At 41.0% G+C, this 16,694-nt stretch overlaps 1 protein-coding gene across 1 annotated transcript; it reads left to right on the top strand.

Moving 5' to 3' along the window:
• The first annotated feature begins 223 nt into the window (after positions 1–223).
• Positions 224–6,857, top strand: TRIM34 (tripartite motif containing 34). The gene is made up of 7 exons (XM_068989085.1): positions 224–643; positions 1,259–1,354; positions 2,228–2,458; positions 3,552–3,574; positions 5,032–5,132; positions 5,420–5,446; positions 5,712–6,857. Exons 1-7 carry the CDS (start codon positions 224–226, stop codon positions 6,281–6,283), a joined length of 1,470 nt encoding a protein of 489 aa, XP_068845186.1. The 3' UTR covers positions 6,284–6,857.
• Positions 6,858–16,694: the final 9,837 nt, after the last annotated feature.

Here is a 16,694-nt window from a genome sequence, read left to right as displayed (position 1 = left end):
ACTGCAAAAGCCCTGAGGCATTAGTGGCTTTCCCAGGCCATTAAATTCCATTTGTTCTTTCTTATTCTTCAGTATTTCAGACTTAATCAGTCTTTAATGTCTGCATGATTGAAATCTTTTTTATCTATGCCAGTCTTACATATCTCTTTTCAATCTGCCCATCCATCCCAGAATCCTTAGGCAAGAAGAGCTCCAGACAGGAGGAAGCCAGGGAGCAGCTGCTATGGCTTTAAATACTGCGGTGAACCTACAGAAAGAGGTGTCCTGTCCCATCTGCCGGGAGCTTTTAACAGAACCCCTAAGTCTAGGCTGTGGTCACAGCTTCTGCCAGACTTGCATCACTGACAGCAAGGAGACAGATATCAGCCTAGGAGGAGACAGCAGCTGTCCTGTGTGTGGTGCGCGGTACTCACTTGGAAACCTGTGGCCTAATCTGCATCTGGCCAACATAGTGGAGAGACTCAGAACGGTCAAGCTGAGCCCAGAGGAGGGGCAGAAGACAGGTCTCTGTGTGCACCATGAAGAGAAACTTCTGCTCTTCTGTAAGGAAGACAGAAAAGTCATTTGTCGTCTTTGTGAACGATCTCAGGAGCACCATGGCCACCACACACTCCTCGTGGAAGAGGCTGTCCAGGAAAGTCAGGTAGGGCCCAGGACGGAAATTAGTACTTGGTGGAAACTCTCACCTTCTCATTTGCTCTATTTGGCACCGTAGTAGTGAGCTCTGTAATCTCCGATGTATGTCCCTTAATGGTATGCTCAACTTCCAATGTCTGAAGGACATTTCTGTGTTTTTCTTTAGTTACATAAAGGAGGAGCCAAAAGTATAGACTCTTGGCTGAAAGTGAGAGGTTTTCTTCTTTTGTCTCTTTTGTTGTGTTGATTGGCAATTCCTTCACCAGATTAGCTCTAGTTGCTGAGATTAGCTCTCAGCAGAATGGGTGCTGTTGAAGACTGTGGATTGGACATAGAAAAAATGTCAATACGAAAAAAGGACATCCCTTGCCAAAGCAGAATCAATAATTACTCTAAAAAAAAGAATTGGCAAGGATAGTGACTTTCACCGCTTAGGAATAAACAATGCATTTACCTTCTCAGATTTTTTTCTATCCTGTGTCATCAATTTTAATGATCAGTTTCAAACTGATTTCCATAAACTGGTCTCTTCTGAGATCAGCATGATTTTTTCCCTGTTTATTCTCGGTCCAGGTGCTGAAAAAGCCCAAAGTTTGATGCTGGTGTGGTTCCTCCCTTATAGGAGATGCTCCAGGCAGCTCTGATGAGGCTGAGGAAGGAGCAGCAGAAGGCTGAGAAGTTGGAAGCTGACATCAGAGAAGAGAGAACTTCCTGGAAGGTGGGCGGAGACTCTTCCTAATGGATTTCTGAGTTAGAAGTCGGCACAACCGTCTGTCCTTCTGTCCTAATCATGAGGAAGCCCCTTCCTCTTGTCGCCTGGCATTAAATGAGTCCAGGTGCCGTTTTATTTGTTCTCTCCTGGTCCTTTCCCTGTGAGAAGTAGGGGCTAGAGAGTGGATATGTTTCAAACATACACAGAGTTTTGGAATTCAGCATGAAGACTGACTTTACGGTGAGTCTGTGTTGTGCTCAGTTGCCTCAGTCGTGTCTGACTCTTTGTGACTCTATGGACTGTGGCCTGCCAGGCTCCTCTGTCCATAAGATTCTCCAGGCAAGAATACTGGAATGGGTTGCCACTCCCTTCACAGGGGATTTTCCTATCTCAGGGACTGAACCCAAGTCTCCTGAGTCTCCTGCATTGCACACATGTTCTTGAGCCACCAGGGAAGCCTTCTATGGTGAAGAAGGCTGGAGAATTCTGTCTTCCACTCCTTCTGCAAGTCTCCGACACCTTCAGTGGAAGACAATGGCAAAAGACTGAGCTTTTTATCAAGGTTCAAACTTAGGGACTGTAGTAATGCAGGGAGGCATGAGTGTCTAGGACAGCTGTCCAGAACTCAGACCTCACTCAGATTTTACATTTTGGCCCAGGGTTGGCAGATAAGATTGTCTGAGACCTTTTTGATTTGTACTGAGGGAAAATAATAGGAAAAAAAAAAAAATCTGAGCTTTCCCCAAAATTTTTTGCCTACTTTAACTCCCTTCCTGGTAAGAAGCCCCTGAAAAATATTTTCCTGGCTCTTAATCCCTTACACAAGTGGGCTCCCCAGCTGACAGATTCATTCCCTCTCCCCCTTGTCTAACCTTACAGTATCAGATTCAGACTGAGAGGCAAAGGATACAAACAGAGTTTAATCAGCTTAGAAGCATCCTAGACAGTGAGGAGCGAAGAGAACTGCAGAGATTGGAGGAAGAGGAGAAGAAGAGCCTGGATAGCTTGGCTGTGGCGGAGGCTGAGCTGGTGCAGCAGGGCGAGCTGCTGAAGGAGCTCATCTCAGACCTGGAGCGCCGCAGTGCATGGCCACCTGTGGAGCTGCTGCAGGTGAGGGCCATCCCACCTGCGGTTCTGAACCCGTGTCAGTTACCTTCTCATCTGTGTCCTGGGGTTCTAATCCTGTTGTTGTCACTAAGAGGCTCCTTTGAAATATTTATCAAGCTTATTTTCACTCATGCTGATGGCTTTCCTAATGTTGAAGAAACCTGGCATTTCTGGGATAAATTCAAGTGGACTGTGATGTACAATGGGGCTTCCCAGGTGGCATTAGTGGTAAAGAACCTGCCTGCCAATGCAGGAGACATAATAGGTCTGGATTTGATCTCGGGAATGGCAACCTACTCCAATATTCTTGCCTGGAGAATCCCATGGACAGAGGAGCCTGGGAGGCTACAGCCCACATAGTCAGAAAGAGTCAGACATGACTGAATCGACTCACCATGCATGGACGCATGATGTATAATCTTTTATATTTTGCTGGATTAAATTTTCTAGTGTTTCACTGAGAAAGTTTCATGTCTATATTCATAAGGGGTATTAGCCTGTAGTTTACTTTTCTTGTAATGTCTTTGTCTCATTTTAGTATCAGAATAGTATTGGCCTCATGGAATGAGTTGGGAAGTGTTTCCTCCTCTTCTGTTTTTTGGAAGAATTTGTGAAATATTTGTATTATTTTGTCTTTAAAACTATCAGAATTCACCAGTGAAGCCTTCTAGAACTGGACTTTCCTTTGCAGGAGGTTTTTGCTTTTCAGTCCAATCTCTACATGTTTTAGGTCTATTCAGTTTTTCTATTTCTCTGTGAATCAGTGTGGACAGTTTCTGTGTTTGAAGGAATTTGTCCATTTAATTTACATTATCTAGTTTGTTGGTATACAATTTTTCATAGCCTTTATATTCTTTTAATTTCTGTTAATTCAGTAGTACCGTCTCTTCTTTAATACTTATTTTAGTAACTTGCCTCCTATGTATTTTTTTCTTGAGATATTTAGCTAAAGGGTTTCTATTTTATTGATTTTTTTCAAATAATTTCAAATAACTTTGACTGCTCTGTTTTTCTCTATAGTTTTCCTATTCTTTGTTTCCTTAACCCTGCTATTTTATTTATTTTCCTTGACTTGTGTTTTCTCTCTTCCTCCTAGGACATGAGTGGAATCATGAAATGGTGCGTATGGGTGAGCAGGAGTCATGGTCATGTGGTATGAAGAAAGGTTTGTAGCCATGAGAGTTTATCTGGTCAATCAGAAGAAAAATCTCCCCAACAATGAAATTTTGATGTAGTATTATTTTAAATTGTGGTCACAGATGAGGATTTTAGTGTTCTATATCTATTGAGAATGAGCCGGTTTCTATGTTAATGAATTCAGTAGTTGGAATTCACAGTTAGGGTCTATAAGGGTAAAGAGGATAAAGGATTTTACTGTTTATGACTTCACTCATTTAATTCACCCTCCGTCCTTCTTTGGTTTCTTTATTTCACTGGTGCTTGTGTTAGCACATGGGCCTTGTCAAGCCCTAAAATAGTTATGCGGGTCAGCTTTAAAGAGGAAAAAAAAATTAAAGCTTTGTTCTGTTTTAAATTTTGCCTACCTAGAAGTAGAGTGGGACTACGCCATTCCACAAGGTTCTCTTTAGATTTCTAAAAGCAGACCTGAGCCTTGAGGTTATTGATTTTGACTCTGGTGGCAATAATTAATCTTTTCCAAGTCACACATTTTAGAAACTTATATGGGAAAGTGTAGTCTTTGTGTCTAAAGTTTACTGATCCATCTAGCAGCACCAAATTCTTTACAAACACATAAAGTTCTAACCATTTTCAGTTCAGTAGTCATAAGTTCTCCTTTGCCAGAAGTTTTTAACTTTTTCCCAGAACTCCTAAAAATCTCCAATATTGTTTGTGGGCCACACCCCCGGAAGTAAAGCTTTGAACCAGGGCACAGGCTTATTGGCTCTCCAAAAATAGACCCATACCACAGTCAGAATCTGTAGCCTCCCTATTGATCTGCCTGGGAACGTCCATCTGGGAGACCCATTGTGTGTGATGACTTTTCCATATTAGTACCATTTTAGAGGTAGCAAAGGGTTTCCCTGGTGATTCAAACAGTAAAATAATCCATCTGCAATGCAGGAGACCTGGGTTGGGAAGACTCTGGAGGAAAGCATGGAGGCATATTCACTCCAGTATTCTTGCTTAGAGAATCCCCATGGACAGAAGAGCCTGATGGGCTACAGTCCATGGGGTCACAAAGATTCGGACATGACTGAGCAGCTAAGCACAGCACAGCACAGCAGAACACAGAGGTAGCAAAAGCCTGTCCTATACAGTATTTCACCTAGTTTCTTATTTATTCCATGAAGTATCGAAAGAAGGGTTAATATATTCCATTTCTAGAGGAGACAGCTTTTTGTTTAATTTTTTTAAGTGAAGGTCTTCTTCCTAAGTGGGCAGGTAGACACGAGCACATTTCTTTTGTCTGCGGTGTCAGAGCCATCGCTTCTCCCCTCCTCGGGTTTCTCAGGGAAGAAGGTTTAAGTGCGTCAGTGCATGGAAGGAGAGGAAGGCAGTGGTATTAAAAGGATGGAGTGTACGAGATGTAGGGTCAACATTTTTATCATCTCTAGGAGTGAGATCTGGACACTGAAGAAGCCAAAAACGATTTCCAAGAAACTGAAGAATGTATTCCGTGTTCCAGATCTGCGTGGAATGCTGCATATGTTTAAAGGTGTGGAAGCCAGGGCAGGAGTGTGGATATGGGATTCTTGTGGTGCCAGGGACTAAATTTGGGCACAAGTTGGGGTAGAAAGAAGGAGGGTATTCAGAGGAGGGGTATTGCTGAAGAGGATGTGGTTATATAAAAGGGAGAATGGCTAGGTTTCTGGTTCATCCTCTCATTCGCCACTTCATAGCTTCACAGTGGTCCTACCCCCTACCCCCACCCTAGAAAAGAAGTAGGTATCAGTGCTTAGTCACTTGCATCAATCAACATCACTGAATCTTTTATCATTTCAGAGCTAACACGCGTCCAGTGCCACTGGGGTAAGAAGATTTATTGGGTCTTCAAATTACTATGTTCTGACCCCATTTCAGAAGTCTGCAGTTTTAATTAGATTTGATCATAGCCCCACGTGTTCACCTCCTGATACATACATATAATATGTCACTCTAATGTTTGAATCCTTTTCCCCAGTCCATCAGCACAAGTTCTTCACAGTCAAATCCCAAGTTCCCTCTTCACAATGTCACTGGATAAGCTTACCCTGTATTTGTTATATGTTTTTATTTTTATTTTTTTCCTCTGCAGTGGACATCACATTGAATCCATTCAACCTAAATTTGAATCTTGTCCTTTCAGAAGATCAGAGACAAGTGCTATCTGTGCCAATATGGCCTGTTAAGTATTATAATTATGGTATCTTGGGCTCCCAATATTTCTCCTCAGGGAAACACTACTGGGAAATAGACGTATCCAAGAAGACTGCCTGGATCCTAGGGGTATACTGTAGAATACGTTCCTGTAATATAAAGTTTGCTGTTCAACGAAGCACGAGTTATGAAAATGCTTACTCCATATACAGACCTCAATTTGGCTACTGGGTTATAGGGTTAAAGGATAAATTTAGGTATGAAGCCTTTGAGGACTCTTCCACCACTCATCCTGACTCAAGAGTCTTGACTCTTTCCATGACTGTTCCTCCCCGTCATGTTGGTGTTTTTCTAGACTATGAAGCAGGCACTGTCTCATTTTTCAATGTTACAAACCATGGGTCACTCCTCTATAGGTTCTCTAAGTGCAACTTTTCTCGGAATGCCTATCCATATTTCAATCCTTGGGACTGTCCAGCTCCCATGACACTGTGCCCTCCAAGTTCCTGAAACTTCCGTTCCCTCTTCCACTTCTTGTAGTGACCCTTGCCATGGATTTCACCTTCTATACCTGAGCCCATCTGTGCCATTCACACCATCTCTTCCTTCCGGTCTCCCATCTCTACTTGAGAACTCGTGCTCATCTTTGGGATGCAGAGTGCATCTGCTTTGAGTTAGCAGACATGCTAATTCACCTGTTGACTCTCTTTTGTATTCTCAAAGAGAGACCTCTAATCCCTTCTGAAGACAACACAGTAATGGTATAACGTCTTTGCCCTCATAATCCTCCATATATTTCTTTTTTGATCACCAACCTAAAGAAACATGGCAAAGCCTGTCTGCCACCATCTATGATATCCAGGACAATCTACAATCACTCCCCACCTAGTACCATCAACTAAGTATTTGAGCAAATGTCTGTTGCCCAGGACACACTCAGTTTATCAAAGGGTCATGGAAAGGAAAACACAAGCAATATCTGTACACAGAATAACAATTTTATGTTCAGAGTGTTGGAGTTCTAATCCTGTCTTGACTTTTACAAAGTGTGTAATGATGAAAAAATTCTGACCTTCTTTTTTCTTAAATACAAACTAGGGTTTAAAGCTGTGCCTAACTCTTAAGATCATTGTGTAAAACTAAATGTCAGTGTAAAACAACTATTTAAGTGTCCTGCACAATTTAATAAAGATTTGCTCTATGATTACTGAAAAATATAAGCTGTGTCAATGTCCTGTGTACATATTTGTGCCCTTCAGATGAACAATAATGGACTTATCCAGGATCATTTTTCAAGTTGCCAGACTTGGCTGGCAAGACCACTCCAGTTCCTATCTTGGTTTACAGAACTTTTTTATACTGAGCCTGTTCTATTTGGGACCATTTTTAAGGTGCTTTCCTGGAAATGGGTCAGAAAAGGTATAAAAGTATGAGTTTCTGAAATCTGTCTAGCAGAGGAAGCCATGTCTAGGGACAGCTGTTCTTATTAAGGATAGCCTTTTGGTTTTCAGGCCTTTCGCTTATGGTAAAACACTTGAGTATATCACAGAATAGGGCTTCTTAATGGTCACAGTGATAAAAAATCCACTTTTTTGATCCACCTAAAATAGAACGCCGGTTCAGTTCCTGGGTGGGGAAGATTCCCTGGAGGAGGAAATGGCAATTCAACCCTGTATTCTTGCTTGAAAATTTACATGAACAGAGGAGCCTGGTGGGCTACAGTCCATGGGGTCAAAAAGAGTTTGACAAGACTGAACACACACACCCACACATTCTCCAGTATATGCCATACCATGCACTTTTCTGTTCTGTTCTTTTCCTTTGTAACTAGTTTCAAATTTATGATGAGAAATTGACCTAAGATAGCAAAGAAGCAAGCTTTTCTTTGAGAAGTATACGTTAAAAGTTAGAGTAGACTACTACACAGAGTCTACCCCAAATTATAGAAAAGTAGTAACTTGTCCCAGTGGAATGATACAGCATGTAATCTGGAAATGGTCTATATATACACACTCATACACACATGCACACATGTACACATACATATAATTACATGTATAAATATACATATGTACATAGAGCATCTTTATACCAGTAAATCTTCAAAAATACCACATAAAGAACAAATTCTTATCAGGTCATTAAAGGACTACATAACCTTATGAGATACACCCAACATTTCATGGCTGACAGTGCAGAAGATAGGATGATTAGGCCTAGGACTGTGTTTCTCCAGCACAAGTGCTCTATCAATAGAATACTCCCCAAGGAAAGGTAGGAGCCAGATTCCCTAGGATGTGGCGTAGAAGGGAGAGCCATTAATGAACCAAGAGCAGGTCACAGTAATGGCTAAAATTAAGTTGAGCTATTTCATAGCAGGGTGCTTCTACAGGTCACGTGTTATAGTGGGGGAAAACTGTGGACAGTTAAAAGCTTGGGCTTCGAAATAACATAGAATTTTATTATCATACTTATTAGTCCTTATTAAAATTAACTTGATTCAGTTTTTCAGAAGAAATAAAAGTACTAAGACTTACCTTATAGGCCTATTGTGGGAATTAAATAATAGAATATTTGTAATAACTTTATCTCCTAGCAAGTAAGCACTGATCCAGATTTTTATCAGTTAATTTTCTTTTCGACTAGAAATGCATGCTAAGAATGAATAGCAATCTACTTTTTTTTTTTTTTCATTTTAAACAAGTTTATTTAAACAACAAGATGCTTGACTTGAAGGGAAAACTGTCTAGGATTCATTTCTTTTAGAGTAATTTATCCCTACTTAACAACAGATTGCTCTACATGTAACACCTATGTACAAAAAATTATAAAATTGTCCTTGGTTTTACAGTGGTAAATGAACAACATTAAAATTCTCCAATCAAACAAGGTATACACAAATTTTTATGTTGTTCTTTTTGTTTGTTTGTTTGTTAAACAGTGAGAGCAAAACAACTTACTGGAGTATAAAGATCAGAGCTGATGAGCAGGCCGCTAATGGAGAAAAGTGGGTATTTTCACAGAATCAGTATTTTTTCCCCAAGCCATCTCCGTTTGATGTTGAGCAAAACATACCACTGGCCATTTAGTTAAAAAAAAATGCAACATGCTTGTGCACATCCATCAGTTACTTCAAGTACAATGAAGGAATGGGTACAGGGGAAATGAAAGAATAGAGAATCTAGACTGTGGTAGTCAGGATGTGGTGGAACAAAATTGTGGTTTTCTAACAGAATGTCTTCTTGGTCTGGAGGAATAGAATTCTGGTGTAAAGTAGCAGGTTCTGCTTTCAGTAGACACTTCCTTCCTGCTGCCGCTTCTACTATGTCACTTCAGTCGTGTCGACTCTGTGTGACCCCATAGACGGCAGCCCACCAGGCTCCTCTGTCCCTGGGATTCTCTGGGCAAGAATACTGGAGTGGGTCGCCATTTCCTTCTCCAATGCATGCATGCATGCTAAGTCGCTTCAGTCGTGTCTGACTCTGTGCGACCCCATAGACAGCAGCCCACCAGGCTCCTCTGTCCCTGGGATTCTCTGGGCAAAAACACTGGAGTGGGTCGCCATTTCCTTCTCCAACTTCCTGCTGCTGGAATATGTCACTGTATCTCTATCTTCCATCTTTGACTGTGCAGGTGTGTCTGTTTCATTGATTGGCTGCCCATCAAATTGGAATCTGATCTGCCCCCTTAATAAATCTTGTCATTCACAATAGGCATTTATTAGCTTCCTACATGGTGTATGCCTCTTAATCTTAAACTACACTACAGAACCATCCTGCTCCACCACCTTCAAATTAATTTGATTGCTGTTCTCAGTCTTGACATGTTCCTTGGGCTTTTTGTCCACCATGTTGAGGACTGGAGTCTCCTCAGCTTCTGCTTAACAAAAGAGGACCCAATGAGCACACAAGCAGCACCAAAAGTGGAAGAAGAAAGGGTAATCTACTTTAAACATTAGTAACTTTGCTTTGCTTTGATAAGGAAAAACTTGATTAGGGACTTTCCTGGTAGTCCAGTGGTTAAGAATCCACCTTCCAATGCAGGGTACAAAGGTTCAATGCCTGGTCAGGGAACGAAGTTCCCATGTGCCATGAGGCAACTAAGCCCAGCACAACAACTACTGAGCCTGTGTGCTCTGGAGCCCATGCACCACACTAGAGAGAAGCCATGTGCTGCAACAAAAGAGCCCCCAGGCCTCGGGGAAGATCCCACATGCCACAGCTAAGACCTTATGCAGTCAGATAAATAAATTCATATTAAAAAGAATAACCCAGTTAAGGAATTGCAAATCATTTTGTATAATTTTTTCTTAAATCTTTAAATACTTTTACTTTACAGATAGTTTTCTGAATTTATTTTCTCTAAACATTCTATTTGATTCTACTATTTAATCCTCTGCTATCAATCACATGGGCTCTTTTATGGTGGTAAGAATATTTAACATGAGATCTAACCTCTTAGAAAATTGTTAAGGAGTTGCTGATCAATTAATGTAAAGTGTCAGTTACACAAGATGGATAAGTTCTAGGTTCTACTGTACAGCATTCTGCCTGTAGGTAACAATACTATATTGTGCATGTAATAAAAATATCTTCATTGTAAAAGGAAGTTTTATCTCTTCATAACTACCCAAGCTTTTATTTTAATTATGAGAACTGCTTCTTTAATGTAAGAATATACTAGCTAAAAGTTGATTTAACATTTTTTTTCTATTTTTGCAGTAGTTCTCTTTCATTGAAAAACTGTTTTTCTGTTTGCCCAGATACATCTCCATTTTTCATGGTCCTGGTTCATACTATGATCTACCATGAAAGAAGAAGGGTCAGGAGTTCTGTTCTGGGCTCCCTCAGCCAAGGTATAGGTCAGTGTTTCCTGCTCTTGGCCAGCCTCACTCTTTCTAGTGAGATGGAAAGCTGCAGTCATCCTCAGAATGAAGTCAAGCCTGGTCTCATCCTCCAGTGAGATAGAGGGACAAATGTTGCTACAGTGAGCACACGCACAGCACATGGTGGCAGCCATGCGTCTTTTGGCTTTTTCATTTCCAGTTCTTTCCCAACCTACTTGAGAGCTGAGAGGAAAAAAAAAAAGGACTACTTGTCCAAACAGTATCTGTTCTGAGCCTTATTTTCAGGGATAAAAGAAGTGCTTTGATGGGAAAATAGGGGAAAGTCAGAGCTTAATAATTTAACACCTGTTAGTGTAATAATGTAATATTAAGTTGGCCCAAAAGTTCATTTGGATTGTCTGTACTATCTTATGGAAACACCCCAATGAACTTTTTGGCCAGCTTGATATTTCTGCATGACTCTCCACATAAATTTCCGGTGCCCAGTTGCTTCTTGGTTTGGAAGCCCTAAAGGTGTGACAGGTGCCCTGCTCTGCAGTTTCTTCTGTGTTCACAAGTCCTGCAAGATATCCAAGTTTAAAATCAGGGATCTACTACAGTTCCCCCCAAATCACTAGCCCTGCTCATCCTTCTTGAGCCCCATCTGCAACCCAGAAACAGAGCTCAGCTGAGAGATCAGAAGCAAGAAGAACATGTAGGAAGAATTTCCATCAGGGACATCTTTACACTTTTAATAAAACAAAGAGATGCTTGATTGGCTTTAATCATGTGAAAAAAATATCAGAAGTAGCATGATAACAAGATCCTGAGACCTATGAGAAAACGAGGTTAAAATAGAAGTGACTATCTTATCACCTCTCTTTTTGGGAGGCTTTGATGCAACCCAGACTGACTCCCTCAATGGTAAATCCAATCAAAGCTCTTTTTCTTCATTTCATTTTCTTAGTTTACTCTGACTTCCTCATATCTGAACAGATCTTACTAGATTAAGATTGATACATTGAACATTATTATCCCTGCAACATCTTCCTTGTACCTTTAACTGTACCAATTGACTGTTTGGCACACATTTTTGAACAATTCAGTCATGTCATTATTCTTAACAGAGTTCCTGTGCCACCTAATGCAGAATTGGAGAATTGTTTCATGGGCTTCCCTTGTGACTCAGCTGGTAAAGAATCTGCCTGCAATGTGGGAGACCTGGGTTCAATCCCTAGGTTGGGAAGATCCCCTGGAGAAGGGAAAGGCTACCCACTTCACTATTCTGGCCTGGAGAATTCCATGGACTAAGTCCATGGGGTCGTAAAGAATTGGATATGACTGAATGACTTTCACTTTTCAGTACTGTATTAGTGTTCTCCAAAGAACAGAGTAGTAGAATTAATATGATATGTATATTAGTTAATGTGCATACATGCATGCTATGTTGCTTCAGTTGTGTCTGATTTTGCAACTCTGTGGACTGTCACCAGTCTCCTCTGTCCATGGGATTCTTCATAATTATGTATACATATATATATATAAATGCATGTATATATGTGTATGTATAATATTTATCAAGATGAATTAACTCACTTAATCAAGGAGACTTAGATGTTCCGTTATCTGCCAAAGGCAAACTGGAGACACAGGAAAGTTGGTGGCTGGTGCAATTTGGTTCAAGTCTAAAGGGCTTGAGACCAGGGTAGCCACTGGTGTAAGTCCTCTTCCAGAGAGAGAAGAAAATCTATCTATCTCTTAGTTCAAAGTAGACAGGAAGATGCAAAAACAGTGAATTCTTCCTTCTTCCATATTTTTCTTCTTTATAGGCCCTCAACAAATTTTTTGATGCCTACTCAATTTAGGGAAAGTTAACTTCTGAGTCCATACATCAAATTCTAATCTTATCTAGAAACAGCACCCACACAGACATACCCAGAAAGAATGTCTAATCTAGGCAACCAGCGACCAGTCAATATGACACACAAAATTCACCATCAACTAATTTTCCTGCTTCATTTTGAAGCAGCTTCATCTGAAGCTATTTGAGAACAGCTTCTAAGAGAAGAGCTGAGAGGAATTAAATACACTCACTGACCCAAGGAGGCTGAGGCATAAAAGCCTTGTCTTTTCCGAGGGGCCCTATGTGGTCTATAGTTTCTCTCCTCCTTTCCTGTCCAAACTCCACCCCCTAGAATTTAACTTTCATTTCCCCTCATCTTCTACTTCGGATCATCATAGTGGAGGTCAGGCCCCTGGTATGGTGAGTGAATCGTGAACACATCTGGCCAGGGCCTGTCTTCACCCTTCTCCAGGGAATCACAACTTCTCCATTCTTATCTGAGGATAGCTCAGGGGTTTGTGGAGAGCAGAGTTTGAGACAGACAAAAAGAATAATGGAATCTGCTTGGGTGAGTTTAATTAGATGTCTAGAAGCTGTTCTAAAGGCAGAAATGGGCCAGCCTGCAGGCTTCCTGCTGAGAGTGCTGACTGAAGATCAGTCTTGGGGAGGGGAAGTCTTAGGAGAAGGGGGGTTGAAAGAAGAGAAAGGCTTGGTTTGTTCCTTGGAGGGACTGTTTATTTCTCAAGGCTGAATCTACCCACAACGCCTTCCCATTCTGTAAGTTTCAATTGCGCCTTGCTGAGACAGTCAGGATCCCTGATTTTTCAAGAGGTAGAAAATCCCTTCTAACACCAGTAGGAACAAAGGCCAAGGGGTCTTTGAGTCCTGCTATCTTAATTTTTATCAGTGTATCACTTAGTAGTATTTCTGCATGACTGTATCAACAAATTCTCACAGCCTCTCCCTGTCTGTGCTCAGAGGCCTGATGATGTGACAGCTGGCAGACTCTCCTCTGTGGTATTCAACGGTCCAGACACGGGACTGCTGCACTTACATCCCTAACCTGCTCATGCTTCTCTTTGAGCAGGCTCTGCCACCCAGAACCAGCTCAGTTGAGAGATCAGGGCAAGAGGGACACCTGAGAAGAATTTCTAGAAGTGACATGTGGAAGCATCTAACATTAACAACAGTGACATCTAAATTTAACTTTTAAATTTTTCTTACTTGATTGGTATTCATGATATTAAAAGATGTCAGAGAAGCATGATTTTTTTTAAATTTTATTTGGAGGCTAATTACTTTACAATATTGTGGTGGTTTGAGAAACATGATTATAACCACCTCATGAGACCCCAAATGGAAGTAAGTTAGAGGAGCCTCTGTGTTTATTCCCCTTCTTCCTTATAGAAAGTCCAGCTATACCCACTGTACTCAGGGACAGAGACACAAGTCAAATCTCTTTCCTCAACAGGACTTTCCCTTTTCTGACCAAATCTTACTTCATCAAGGTTGACTTTAGAGATTATCATCTCTGCTACATATTTCTTATTCCCTCTCAGCCTTAGTCAGTGTTAGACCCTTGTTTTCTGAGCTCATACATCTCACCTCTGTGAGACCAGTTACTACAAGGTGTCAGAAGTGATTTGTTAATTTACTGCTTCAGGTTTTATTTTACTAGTATTGGAAGGAGTTTATATTAAATAATAGCAGATGAATGCCTGGGAAATAAAACGAAGTACAATTTCACTTTTCAATACTATTTAGGAAAAAATGATTCTTTTCATACAATATCCATAATTTGTGGTTTTATTGTACTTAAGAGAAACAGTTTCACTGCAATTACAGAAAAAGAAAGTTCTGTCTATAAATTCCGTTTGAACTTTTACATAATTATTGTTAGAGTTAACGAATATAGATTGTAACCCCTAAGATATTGTGACTTTGTATTCTCATGAGCTCAGATGTCAAATGACCAACTTGTAAGGTGCAAACATCTGAAATATTATCTGAAATACGCAGATGCCACTCATGTTCCCACATCTGTCTCTCTGATCGTTGGTGTGTCCTTGGGTCACTGCTTAGTGAGTAGTGGGGTCATTCTTCACATGTAAAGACTAGTTCCTTCCATGTCTGTCATGCTTCAGCAGCTTTGACATTCAGTTGGTTCAGTTCAGTCGCTCAGTCGTGTCCGACTCTTTGCGACCCCATAAATTGCAGCATGCCAGGCCTCCCTGTCCATCACCATCTCCCGGGTTCACTCAGACTCACGTCCATTGAGTCAGTGATGCCATCCAGCCATCTCATCCTCTGTTGTCCCCTTCTCCTCCTGTCCCCAATCCCTCCCAGCATCAGAGTCTTTTCCAATGAGTCAACTCTTCACATGAGGTGGCCAAAGTACTGGATTTTTGGCTTTAGCATTATTTCTTCCAAAGAAATCCCAGGGTTGATCTCCTTCGGAATGGACTGGTTGGATCTCCTTGCAGTCCAGGGGACTCTCAAGAGTCTTCTCCAACACCACAGTTCAAAAGCATCAATTCTTCGGCCCTCAGCCTTCTTCACAGTCCAACTCTCACATCCATACGTGACCACTGGAAAAACCCATAACCTTGACTAGATGGACCTTAGTTGGCAAAGTAATGTCTCGGCTTTTGAATATGCTATCTAGGTTGGTCATAACTTTCCTTCCAAGGAGTAAGCGTCTTTTAATTTTATGGCTGCAGTCACCATCTGCAGTGATTTTGGAGCCCCCCAAAATAAAATCTGACACTGTTTCCACTGTTTCCCCATCTATTTCCCATGAAGTGATGGGACCAGATGCCATGATCTTCGTTTTCTGAATGTTGAGCTTTAAGCCAACTTTTTCACTCTCCTCTTTCACATTCATCAAGAGGCTTTTTAACTCCTCTTCACTTTCTGCCATAAGGGTGGTGTCATCTGCATATCTGAGGTTATTGATATTTCTCCTGGTGATCTTGATTCCAGCTTGTGTTTCTTCCAGTCCAGCATTTCTCATGATGTACTCTGCATATAAGTTAAATAAGCAGGGTGACAATATACAGCCTTGACGTACTCCTTTTCCTATTTGGAACCAGTCTGTTGTTCCATGTCCACTTCTAACTGTTGCTTCCTGACCTGCATACAGATTTCTCAAGAGGCAGGTCAGATGGTCTGGTATTCCCATCTCTCTCAGAATTTTCCACAGTTTATTATGATCCACACAGTCAAAGGCTTTGGCATAGTCAATAAAGCAAAAATAGATGTTTTTCTGGAACTCTCTTGCTTTTTCCATGATCCAGCAGATGTTGGCAATTTGATCTCTGGTTCCTCTGCCTTTTCTAAAACCAGCTTGAACATCAGGAAGTTCATAGTTCACGTATTGTTGAAGCCTGGCTTGGAACATTTTGAGCATTACTTTAGTAGCATGTGAGATGAGTGCAATTGTTTGGTAGTTTGAGCATTCTTTGGCATTGCCTTTCTTTGGGATTGGAATGAAAACTGACCTTTTCCAGTCCTGTGGCCACTGCTGAGTTTTCCAAATTTGCTGGCATATTGAGTGCAGCACTTTCACTGCACCATCTTTCAGGATTTGAAATAGCTCCACTGGAATTCCATCACCTCCACTAGCTTTGTTCGTAGTGATGCTTTCTAAGGCCCACTTGACTTCACATTCCAGGATGTCTGGCTCTAGACGAGTGATCACACCATCGTGATTATCCAGGTCATGAAGACCCTTTTTGTGCAGTTCTTTTGTGTATTCTTTCAACCTCTTCTTAATATCTTCTGCTTCTGTTAGGTCCAGACTGTTTCTGTCCTTTATCGAGCCCATCTTTGCATGAAATGTTCCCTTGGTATCTCTAATTTTCTTGAAGAGATCTCTAGTCTTTCCCATTCTGTTCTTTTCCTCTATTTCTTTGCATTGGTTGTTGAAGAAGGCTTTCTTATCTCTTCTTGCTATTCTTTGGAACTCTGCATTCAGATGCTCATATCTTTCCTTTTCTCCTTTGCTTTTTGCTTCTCTTCTTTTCACAGCTATTTGTAAGGCCTCCCCAAACAGCCATCTTTTTTTTTTTTCATTTCTTTTCCATGGGGATGGTCTTGATCCCTGTCTCCTGTACAATGTCACGAACCTCATTCCATAGTTCTTCAGGCACTCTATCTATCAGATCTAGGCCCTTAATTCTATTTCTCACTTCCACTGTATAATCATAAGGGATTTGATTTAGATCATACCTGAATGGTCTAGCGGTTTTCCC

The sequence above is a fragment of the Capricornis sumatraensis genome, chromosome 16 (assembly GCF_032405125.1).
Source record: "Capricornis sumatraensis isolate serow.1 chromosome 16, serow.2, whole genome shotgun sequence".
Taxonomy (NCBI): Eukaryota; Metazoa; Chordata; class Mammalia; order Artiodactyla; family Bovidae; genus Capricornis; species Capricornis sumatraensis.
The sequence above is the reverse complement of the archived record's forward strand: the minus strand, read 5'-3'. Positions and strand labels throughout refer to the sequence as shown.

Bases quoted from the DNA above. Each gene is read 5' to 3' on its own strand.
- TRIM34 (XM_068989085.1), top strand. From the start codon at position 224: ATGGCTTTAAATACTGCGGTGAACCTACAGAAAGAGGTGTCCTGTCCC. The intron at 5,133-5,419 runs GTGTGGAAGCCA...TTATCATTTCAG, and splicing joins AATGCTGCATATGTTTAAAG to AGCTAACACGCGTCCAGTGC. The intron at 5,447-5,711 runs GTAAGAAGATTT...TTTCCTCTGCAG, and splicing joins ACGCGTCCAGTGCCACTGGG to TGGACATCACATTGAATCCA.